Source organism: Rhipicephalus microplus, chromosome X, assembly GCF_043290135.1.
Source record: "Rhipicephalus microplus isolate Deutch F79 chromosome X, USDA_Rmic, whole genome shotgun sequence".
Lineage (NCBI taxonomy): Eukaryota > Metazoa > Arthropoda > Arachnida > Ixodida > Ixodidae > Rhipicephalus > Rhipicephalus microplus.
The window spans coordinates 343432537-343444612 of record NC_134710.1 but is presented as its reverse complement, the minus strand read 5'-3'; the positions used below and the strand labels follow the sequence as shown (position 1 = coordinate 343444612).

Here is a 12076-nt window from a genome sequence, read left to right as displayed (position 1 = left end):
ATTTAAGCCGCAATGGCATACTGAGGTTATGAAGTGTGCTTCTCAAATACCCCTTTAGACATTGGGTTGTATAAAATTCCCTTCGGAACATCTATTGTACATTTGTAGAATTGATCTTATATATGATGAACGTTATGTATACACGTAAACGGCATTTGTAATAAATACCATGTAAGAATACAATTGACGTATGCATGTGGGAGGTAGCGGCCAGATACTGCACCAGGGGGGCCAATCCTTGTCTGGTGAAGTCAGAAAGTCAGAAAGAAGAAGTCAGAAAAGCCTTGGAGAGAATGAAAAGAAGTAAAGCTGCTGATGTGGACCAGGTAACATCAGATCTGCTGAAAGACAGAGGGCAGATTGCACTAGAAAAACAAGCCACCCTGTTTATGAAATGTCTCTTGACTGGAAGAGTACCAGAATCTTAGAAGAATGCTTACATTATCCTAACACATCAGAAAGGAGATGACAAGGACTTGAAGAATTACAGGCCCATCAGCTTGCTCCATTACATACAAGCTACTTGCAAAGGTAATCGCTAACCGAATTAAGACAACAATAAAATTCAATGAGCCAAAGAAACAAGCAGGATTTCGAACAGGCTACTCAACAATCGACCACATACATACGGTCAATCAGGTAATGAAAAAATGCTCAGAATACGACGAACCACTATACATAGCCTTCATAGATTATGAGAAGGTGTGTGATTAAGTAGAAATATCAGCAGTCATGCAGCCAGTGCGTAACCAGAGTTTTGGCAAAGCGTATATAAACGTCCTGCAAGAAATCTACAAAGGATCAACTGCCACCATAGTCCTTCATAAAAAAGCAACAAAATACCAATCAAGAAGGGTGTAAGGCCGGGAGATACAACATCGTCAATGTTATTTACCGCGTACTTACAGAAGCTTTTCAGAGGCCTAGAATGGGAAGAGTTAGGGATGATAGTGAATGGAGAGTACCTTAGTAACCTGCGCTTTACCGATGACATCGCATTGCTGAGTAACTCAGGAGACAAATCGCTACTCATGATTACGGAGTTAGACAAGGAGAGCAGAAAGGTAGGTCTTAAAGTAATCTGCAGAGAATAAAAGTACTGTACAACAACCTCGGAAGGCCCCGCCGCGGTGGTCTAGTGGCCAAGATACTCGGCTGCTGACCCGCAGGGCGCGGGTTCAAATCCCGGCTGCGGCGGCTGCATTTCCGATGGAGGCGGAAATGTTGTAGGCCCGTGTGCTCAGATTTGGGTGCACGTTAAAGAACCCCAGGTGGTCTAAATTTCCGGAGCCCTCCACTACGGCGTCTCTCATAATCATATAGTGGTTTTGGGACGTTAAACCCCACATATCAATCAATCAATCAACCTCGGAAGAGAAGAGCGCTTCAAGATAGGTAATAGTACACTTGAAACTGTAAAAGACTACGTCTACTTAGGACAGGTAATAACAACGAAGCCGAACCACGACAATGAAGTAACTAGAAGAATAAAAATAGGGTGGAGAACATTTGGCAAGCACTCTCAAATCATGACTGGTAGATGGCCACTATCCCTTAAGAGGAAGATGTATAACAGCTGCATCTTGCCGGTACTTAGCTACAGAGCAGAGACTTGGAGACTTACAAAGAGGATTCAGCTTAAACTGAGGACCACGCAGCGAGCAGTGGATATGAAAATGATAAGCATAACCTCAAGAGACAAGAAGAGAGCAAAGTGGATCAGGGAACAAACAGGCGTTAAGGATATCATAGTTGAAATGAAAAAGAGGAAATGGACATGGGCCGGACTAGTAGCGCGTAGGCAGGATAACCACTGGTCATTAAGGGTAACTGACTGCATTTCCAAAAAATGCAAGTGGATTAGTGGGAGACAGAAAGTTAGGTAGGCAGATGAGATTAAGATGTTTGCGGGTATCAAGTAACAGCAGCAAGCACAGGACCGAGTCGACTGGCGGAACATAGGAAAATGCCTATTTTCTGCAGTGGACATAGTCAAGCTTATGATGATGATGATGATGATGATGATGATGATGATGATGAAAGACAAAAAAGAGGCGTAACCGTGTGGTACAACATCCGCTTGCCACGCAAAAGACCCACTTGGACCCAAACCAACCTAGTTTGGTTCCCACTTTCCTCCATAATTTTTTATCATTTCTTTTGTTTGCTTTGTTTTTTTATTTATTGGTCACTCACGAAACGATGATTTTTCTCTCACCACCAATGACACCGACCTCGCAATTTCTGCCAAACGAGCTCTTTAACTCTATCACGCTGATATGTAGAGAGCATGTGATCATATACGCTAGGTGTCACTCGCATGTCTTCTTTGCTGTACGGGTAGTGGTTTTGCTGACGCCTCTGACATATGGGTGAGCGGTGTTTCTGTTGTCGTGTTGATTCACGGATCGGATGCCGAATTTCTCAGCAAGTGTTGTGCTCAGGGAATAAAGGTTCTTGGATAGCTTTTTTGCTTAGTTCCTTATACATCGCGTGCTTTTCATTTGATTACTATGCACACGCTGCTACTTGTACTTGTACATCTACACTATGGCTTCATTGATCAACTGGAAGAATTTCGAGTGGGAGGTGCTGCGCCCTTCTTGCCTACGTGCCTGCGCTAGGGTAACCTACCTGCGATCAGTGAACCTTATCTCTGGCTTGCAGACGGAAGATTGCCTATGTAATAATTTTACATACGTATGAAAACGTATTGCCAGCACTGCAACCACTAAAAACTTCCTGACGTGTCGTTTGTACGGGGTCTCTTCAGCCGCGATGCTGTTCTTGGTCGAGCTTTCATATTCGGGATTCGTAGTGACGGCTGTAGGCATCATAGACGGGTATGCGCCACTGACATTAGATAAATGCCACTACTCACAATGGTCATATAAAAATAAAGGCATCAATTGGCCCAACAATCTGGTATGTGCCACAGAAACCTGTGTGGCCTAGCAAAAAATTATCATGACCATAAGGCATTTCTGCAACAGAAATTGAATGAATCCCCCCACCGACAACCACTAACCAAGAAGAAGCCAACATTTAGGCCAACAAATAGCGTGTGCTTTACTGCAGTCACACGACTACAGCATGATATTTTGTGCTTATAAAAAGTGACGGCTGTACTACCACTTCAAAGCTTAACAAAGAGTGTTTAATAAAGTGCAGGGGTACAACATATAGGAGCATTTTAGGTAAAGGGTTCTTTGCAACCTGTGGATAAGACATGTAAGGTAATTATGCAATTAAATTGTACTACCTCCTCAAAGCTGGGCAAAGGAAGTTTATATCTGACAAATTACCAAAACATAGAAATCTGTCAGCCAGATGACGGGAACGCCTACAGCTTCACTGTTTAAAGGAACCAACAAATAAGTTTTTCGACCCAGTTTTTTCTGTTGCGAGGGAACGTTTACCCTTCGCACTTTTTCCAGCTCCGGTAGTTACTCTCAAAAGCACGTAGGTATTTTATAAGCTGTATTTTTTGAAAGCGCCTGAACACCGACGTGTCTTTTCATCTAGCAGCGCTGAGAATCGATAGTGATGCTGGTAGCCCTTCTAGCGACTTCTGCAAGCTGTCATTGTTGTACGTTCGCAGGAGTTCCTGCAACTATGCTTAACTACGTTTATTCTGAGCGTTACAACTATTTTTCAAAATAACAAGCTGTTACAATTAGACGATGTGGCTTTACACAGCTTACCTGTATTTGTGCCGTGTTGCATGTGCCTGCGCCCAAGGTTGATGCAACTTTGTCGTGGAAAGGTTGTCTCGTATTCGTTACTCTGTCGACACACGAGCCAAGTCAATATACCGAAAACGTCACTGCACGTAATTTCTGAGTCTAAATAATAAAAAAACCACGTCACTCCAAAATCTTAGCAACCTGGAAACTGCGTGCACAGTTTCATGAGCACGTAGAAAAGTTGCTCATGACCAGCTGACGAGCATGGGATCGTTTTGTCATGCGAAGGCAGCGGCACTTTAATGCGCACTACTAACGCTGCCCTTAAGTAGTTTTTATAGAGTAATATACTTTACTATGAAGCAGCAAAGAATATTTTAATACGAACAGGGAATTCGTTGACCACGTACACTATTTTACGATCATGTGACAGGGCAGCTTAAAGAATTAACGTTTGTGCCACCAGGAGGTGCCGCAGGCTATTCTGGTAATTTTCAATGAAGAAATAAAAATATCACGTCATTTCTCACGAAAAAAAGAGGGTCGGTTTGATTCACTATGAAGAACAGTCTTTCCATACAGCATGCCCGATTGGTGTCTGGAGTTCGATAATGTGTCGTTTAATACACTGGCATAGTTTTTAGGGATGAAGCTCTTCTTGGTCCAACCTTGTCCTGCATCAGGCGTAACTGGCAGTATCTCACGAGCCGTGACAGTTCGTGCTCATCGCCAAACACACAGACAAACAGACGGACGGATGAACGATTCGCCCCACTCATAATCATTCCCTCTGTGGATATGCTGTGATTTTTCGGTAGAGCACTAGCCTGCCACGCAGAATGCATTGGTTTGATACCGACTTGTACAATTATTGTAATTCTTGGCGGACATCGGAGCTTTTCATAATTCGAGGATGTCGTAGGTGTTCCCACTGAATTTTCATAGACAAGGTTTCTTAATTCTATCACGACTAAATTTTAAATGTTTATCATAGCTATCTCGGAACTGATAAAGACTGAATCAGTTAAGGCATCCCTGCATTCTAAGGGCCTGTTATGCGGGTATTGGATGCACGCGACATTGGGAAAGCGTGTCATTACGTACGTGACAGACGTATAATTTTGTGCATATTTTATAATTATCGAGTTCATCATACACTTTTTTCTTTCTATAGGTCGATTTCTGTATGTACGATGTGAATGAGACAACCACAAGTGTGGCCAGACGTAAGTGGAGAGACAGACAGACAGACAGACAGACAGACAGACAGACAGACAGACAGACAGACAGACAGACAGACAGACAGACAGACAGACAGACAGACAGACAGATAGATAGATAGATAGATAGATAGATAGATAGATAGATAGATAAATAGATAAACAGATAGATAGATAGATAGATAGATAGATAGATAGATAGATTGATAGATAGACAGATAGATAGATAGATAGATAGATAGATAGATAGATAGATAGATAGATAGATAGATAGATAGATAGATAGATAGATAGATAGATAGATAGATAGATAGATAGATAGATAGATAGATAGAAAATTTGGCAGATCCCCGTACCTGGGAGTCGAGGTTATTCGAAGCATATGGCGGGAAGGTGGCCATGTTGCAATTTTTTATTGAGCGACACGACACGACGTTAAATGAAATCTCACAGCCATAAGTAGAAGAGTTGCAAATGTTTATATAACCAGTTGTTTGCATTTGCGCAACAATGCCAACTTGAACATGCGTATTAGCAACACCAGAAGCTGATATGAAGCACTGATGCTCATGCGGATGCTGTCCCTGGACACTGCTACATAAATAAGCTTCAGTGCATGGCAACTAACCACAATTGACGTTAGGCCGACGTGCAGCTGTGTCAAAGGAGTACGTATGCCATGTTTATAGAATTGGGTAGGCAGCACTGCCACCACTATTGACGTTTCACTAAAGATTAGCGTCTTTTTGAAAAAGCAGTTCCGAGACCTGGCGTAGCTCTGTGGTAAAATGCTTCATTGCCACGCAGAATTATTGGGTTTGATTCCAGCTGGGACCCTTACATTTCTTCTTAGCATTCGTCGGGTCAACGCTACCAATGTCTAGTATTTCGTAATCTCCCGCTAAATTGTTTTGAAGTTGCCTTTTTGAAACACTGCTACAACAGTACAGTTTAAAAACTTGCCCAAAAGTAAGCTTAGAAATGTTTCTCAGGTAGGATTATGATGTAATTTCTGCCAGAGACACATGTTAACATACTGAAAATATAACGATTTTAACGCGGGAGCGTTGAAGAGCTCGTTGTAGTGAAGTTTTGGTGCCGGCGTTGGTGTCGGTGTCATTGATATAATTATCTTACCAATGACAAAATATCTGAGAAAATTTCAAATTAATTAAATATAAAAAATATTTCGTGAAAATAAATGACAAATTTAGGCCGTTTACATGACAAGCAGGTGTTCTACTATGAGATTGCTGGATGTTGCTTAGCAAAAGAATGAATAAAAAATTGATTGACATGTGGGGTTTACCGAATGAATAAATAAAGAAACGTTGCATTTCCGATGGAGGCGGGAATGTTGTAGGCCCGTGTGCTCAGATTTGGGTGCACGTTAAAGAACCCCAGGTGGTCGAAATTTCCGGAGCCCTCCACTATGGCGTCTCTTATAATCATATGGTGGTTTTGAGACGTTAAACCCCACAAATCAATCAAATAAAGAAACGCTATAGAAACGTCATGTGGGGCGAGGACTCAACGCATGCGATATATCGCAGCAGAAGCGTAGAGTGACGCGAGGCGTCAAAACATTAAAGTGCGCAACGAGTGGGTGCTTTAAAGATTGACCCCTTACTAAGTGCTCAGGCAGACTTGATCATCATAAGCACCAGCAAAAGCGTCGACAAAGGAAGCAGCTGCGTAGGATCGCGTGATGGTTTGCGGACACGTAGTGGACCCTTAGCTGCATCGCAAAAAGAAGAATTATGAAGTAGTGCGCACTAACAAATTTAGTAAGCTTTGAATTTGTGGAACAGTTTCAAACGGCCAATGCTACGCGCACAGCAGTCCGTTTACTTGCAACACAATTGAAACATGCATCGTGAAGCAAGACAAGACTAGCAATTAGCAAGGCAAGTTACCAACGAAAGAAGACAATACACCGGGGGGGGGGGGGGGGGGGTTGATTACGCTCTCACGTTGTGTGTGCTTGAAGGCGAGATTCAAGTGTCATCCAAGTTTTCTTAACTTTAAGGCAGTCAATGCGCTGGCGGCAAATGCAATCCTAGAAGCGTAGAATTCTCATGAAGGTCTTTTTATAGCAAAACAAACCACACCAAGAAACATTGTATTACTGCTTCTCCTATTTCCATGCTTATGCAATGTACATTGACTTGTGTTAGGATGCTATCTACCTTTAGTGAGTGCTGCACACTGCCGAGCTGAACACAGAGGTGCGGACCTGATCTACAGTAAGGCAGCTTTTTGCGCAATCCACTTTTTTCTTCCTGAGATAAAATGAAGTATCGTTAATTTGATTTGATAATTATTTGCTTGGTGCGCGCCGGCTTTTGCTGACGGGAGTTATTTGGGAACGCCAGCTGCCCTGGTCGGCCCTTACAAGTGTCGCTTGGAACTTCTCGCCTTACGGACAACCACCCATTGTGTCAATTTCGGATGATTGATATTCACAATATTCTGCGCGAATATTGGAAACACACTGTTCTGAACCGCATTACGCCCAGGTTTTACTTGTGACAATAACAATTCTGTTATCTACTGTGAACTCATAACTATCAGCATGACGAAGCTGTTTCAAGGAAAAGTGCTTGCCTTACAGGAATTTCTTGAAGGTTCAAATGAATTTGGCATACAAAAAGAATCTTTACTCTTCTTTTTTCTACTTTCCCTAACTGCTTTATTTTTATTTTATTCTTATCGCTTCTTGTTTCATTTTTAGGTTTTTTTGTTGAAAGTTCGGTAAATAAGCGTTCGATTTGCGATTCGTCGATTGAAAACTGTAAAATTCCTGGTCAATCACCCAGTCTACTAGTGCGCCATAAATTCAAGGCTCCACTCAACCCTTGCTCTACGACTAGGTAGACTTCCGAGATTGCAATGCTGTAAGAGATCAATGGCGAACAACCACAAAAAATACAGTGACACAGATGTTAAGTTCTTTCTCGTTAGTTGTAAGCAAACGCGCTATTCGTTGATTGATAGTGACCCTAGTGTACTACAGCTAATAATGAGTAAAGTAATCCACAGAAACTCAAGCTGCACGCACTGGAGATTGCGTGTCTTCCTAATTTAGATGACTATGAAACATCCCCTATCATCAAAAACAAAACAACACACCGAAATATATATTCAAAAGCTAAATAAAAGGGAACACGTGTATAAAGGCACGGCATACAATTTCAAATGATTGGTTGGGCATCATTTGCATGTGCAGTAGTCGAAATATAGTAATGGTATTATTTCAGTTCCAAAATTCTCGGCCAAAGCAGGGCACGGAAAACTGAGTGGTAACTGGTAATCATTTATGCGGAAACACACGGAACTCAACAAGCGCTATAGTATCACGAATGGAGAGCCAGTGCTGGGGCTTCTGAACCAGGCGAAATGCAAACGGGAAGGAAAGACGTCCGAAGAAACAGTTGCAACCTTTCAAAGACACTACGCTGCTACATTTATTTCAGATTCGTGGAAATTTCGTGAAGAAAATTGAGCACAAAACGCGACATAACCCCGATTCGTTCCATGACGTAGCGGCACTTCACTTTCCCGGCTTCAAGGACGAAGGCACCGCTATCACTGTCGAGGCACGCATGATCAGAGGAAGAGCGTGACGAAAGACGGGAGAGGCGGGGTGGTTGCGCTTCTTCGAACGACCAAACGTTGAAAGTTTCTAGTGCGATGGAACGGAGAGGGAGTGCTAGAAAAGGTGACAGTTCTCCTTGTAGACTTGTGTTTGTTGCCGTTAACAACTGAAACACGCAGTGTCCTGTCATACTCCTGTGTCAAACGTATTTGTTTTTAACTCCCTCCGTCACTGAGTGGGTATAAAAAGGATGAAGTGGTGTGGAACAGCAAAGCAGTCGCCACAAACGAGCTGGTACTTGAGTCCAACACAAAAAGCGCTTGTCTCCCTGCACCTCCTCTACCATTATGAAGGTAAGCATGAGTTTTGTATTTTGATTCTATACAATTTCTTTGAGGAACTTGAGTCTGCCTGATTTCAAAAACCGTGAGTAATCTGTTACAAAGCAAGAAACTTCGGTTGTTATTTAGTCTGATCTTTTGTTCAGCTGATAAATTCAAAGCAATCGTCTTCAACTTCTTCATTTGAACATACGAACTTGTTCCTAGCGTAGTTGGAACTTGAGTTTACTTCTAGAGTAAGAGAAAACAAATACTTCCAACTGATTGGAGCTTGTGCGATGTTGGGTTAGTAAATAACACTTCTTGCTCTATCACAATACATTGACGTAAATGTTATATCTGTTCTAATGAATCACATATTGCAAAAAAAAAACAAATAAAAAACGCTGGTGCTTCTTTGAAGTATCACACTTGCTCTCTAGAAAATTTATTATGCTGCATTTCTTACCCATTTTACGCCTATCGAACGGTTGACCTATTCTCCTGCTCTTGTTGGACTTCTAAGATAAGGGGCAGCCATGCTTCCATAGCACCTATTCTTGAAGAATCAGGCAAAAGTAAAACTCCCATAAGGTGTCCTATGATACGTAGGGTGAAGTTGGAGTTTCCATCTTGGAATCACGTTTGCGGCAGCACGGGCAACATAATTTTACACTGAGGAGGAAAAGGATATAAGGATATTTTATACGTTCACCATCATCCAGCTAAAAGTTCCTGAGGGATTAGTGCAAACTACTGAGCCTAACTTTGAACGGCGAAGTTGCACTCCTGCAAGAAGCGGTGGCCTGCATAGAACTCCTACAATATTCACAAAAGTTTGCTGTTGACTTACCATGAAGATGCAGAACCTGCGGATCTATTTCAAAATGGTGGTAGGTGATATAAAAAGAAATTCAACAGTTAATTGGCGCAACCCAAAAATGTCAAATATTATACAATCCTAAAATAGGGCGTCCTTATATGGAGAGGGATAGTTCGTGTCCTTCTCTACAAAGCCGATCCAGTGTATGCTTTCGCTGCTGGTTTCTTCCAAATAAAGTAAAGAAACTTATTTTGCGCAGTGATACAAAGAAGTTTGCAGCCAATGAATTCATACGGCTGCACTGTGATATATATATATATATATATATATATATATATATATATATATATATATATATATATATATATATATATATATATATATATATATATATATATATATATATATATATATATATGACTACGTTGTGACCATGTTGTGACCGCTCACGGAAGATGCACTTGACTATATATATATATATATATATATATATATATATATATATATATATATATGTATATAAGGTGTGCCACATAACTTGAGCCAAAAATTCGAAAGTGCAAGAAACTTAGGAGACGAATTGAACCAAACGCATACTACTCGCACTAGCGTGTAGGTACTCAGGCTATTTTTTACTTCTCCCCATACTAAATATAATAATTTATTATTTACCTATTTTTGAAATTGTGGGTTGGAAACCCAAAATATGAACACTGAGATGTAGAGCATTTTCACAAACCATTGACTGAACTGTTTCCTCTACGATACATCTCGCGCTGTTATTTTTCCACGTTGTAAAAAAAGCCCGCGAAACAAGAAAAGAAGCTGTGTGACGGACCGCGAGCGCACTGCTATAGTGCTGCTATAGGCCTTCTTTACAATGTGGAAACAATAACAGCACTAGACTTATCGTACAGGAAACGATCTTGTCGGTGGTTTTTTGTTACATGGATGTGAAAGTTACAATAAAAAAGCTTAAAAAAGCTTAAAAAGTGCTCTATATTGCATTGTTCATAATTTGGGTTTCAAGACCATAATTAAAAAGCAGGTAAATAAAATTTATAAATATTTAGTATGGGGAGAAAAAAAGTGCCCGAGTACCTACAGGCTAGTGCGAGTAGTACAGGCTACAGGCTAGTGCGAGTAGCTCGATTAGCCACTGAAGTTTCGTTCATCTTCAACTTACTTATTATTGCCAGTTTTTTTTTCGTTGGTTGTTGTTTCTCGATAACGGCTTTTACTTACTATAGGGGATTATTCACACGTGTCCTATCATCACGTGGTTACAAGAAAGTCTGTTTTTTCCCTCAACATACAGTTCTTCATTATCAGTGCTATGCTAGCCTTCGTGGCTTGCACGGCCTTTGCGGAGGAGTCTGCCAAAAAGGACGAGAAGAAGGAAGATAAGAAAGACGTCGAGGGGCGTGGTGGCGTCCTGGGAGGCCTGGGTGGTTACGGTGCTGGAGTCGGTCCTGGTCTCGTGGGCGCTGGGCTTGGAGCACCTGTTCTTGTTGGTGATGGTGTCGTTGGCAACCCTGCACTAGTGGGAGGTGGATTTGGACATGGTGTAGGCCTGGGCCATGGAGTTGGTGGCGGCTTCCAGTCGGGGTATGGTTCTACTGCTGGAGGACACCAGGCAGGCTTCCAGAAGGGCACTGTAGGGCACAATCAGGGATCCGGTGCTTTCACTGGCGGTTCATCTCATAGAAACGTGAAGGCCTACAGCAACAACCAGGGCTACAACCACAACTCGGGTTTCTCCGCCAGTGACAGCAAAAGCTTCGGCAGTGGTCAACAGCAGGGTTCCTCGGGTTTCCAGGGTGGTGCTGCCGGTCACCAGGCTGGATTCGGACAGTCCTCTTTTGGAAAGACGGCGGGAGTGGGCCACGGTGGCATCGGTCTCCACGGCTAAAGAGAGCTGTATTTGTTAAGAAGATCATGAAAACGTCGTCGTTTATTCACATTTCAGATATGCTCTAAAGCGAATAGATCGTTAGCGCTTACTCAGCAGTCTCAACAAATCTCTCCCAAGAAGAGGAGGAAACAATGCAGTTGATACGTTTGTTCACGTCTAAATATGGTGCAGCTGTGATATCCAAAGAATGAATAAACTGTTGCTGTGAAAAACATTGCCTCGAAGCCCTAAACCGTACACAGTAAATTTTTTACACCCTCAAGGGTGCACACTGGCTTTTCACCAGAGAGACACCTCATGGGTGCTTTCAGATACTCCCTTCTAAAAGGGTATAAATCTTTTCAGTTTGGTTGCTCTTATGCTTTACCCTTCTAAGAGGGTGGTGGTTACCCTTATGCTTTACCCTTCTTACCCCTCTAAGAGGGTGGTGGAAGGGTGTACATCACCTGCTATATCGACTCTCACAGAACTTCGAATAGGTAGGCACGAGACACGCTATCAACAACTGCAAAGG

At 42.1% G+C, this 12076-nt stretch overlaps 1 protein-coding gene across 1 annotated transcript; it reads left to right on the top strand.

Annotated features, from left to right (window-relative positions):
• The first annotated feature begins 8719 nt into the window (after positions 1-8719).
• LOC119161171 (uncharacterized) lies at positions 8720-11774 on the top strand. The gene is made up of 2 exons (XM_037413524.2): positions 8720-8857; positions 10966-11774. The coding sequence occupies exons 1-2, from the start codon at positions 8852-8854 to the stop codon at positions 11557-11559; spliced, it is 600 nt and encodes a 199-aa protein (XP_037269421.2). The 5' UTR covers positions 8720-8851; the 3' UTR covers positions 11560-11774.
• The last annotated feature ends 302 nt before the right edge of the window (positions 11775-12076 follow it).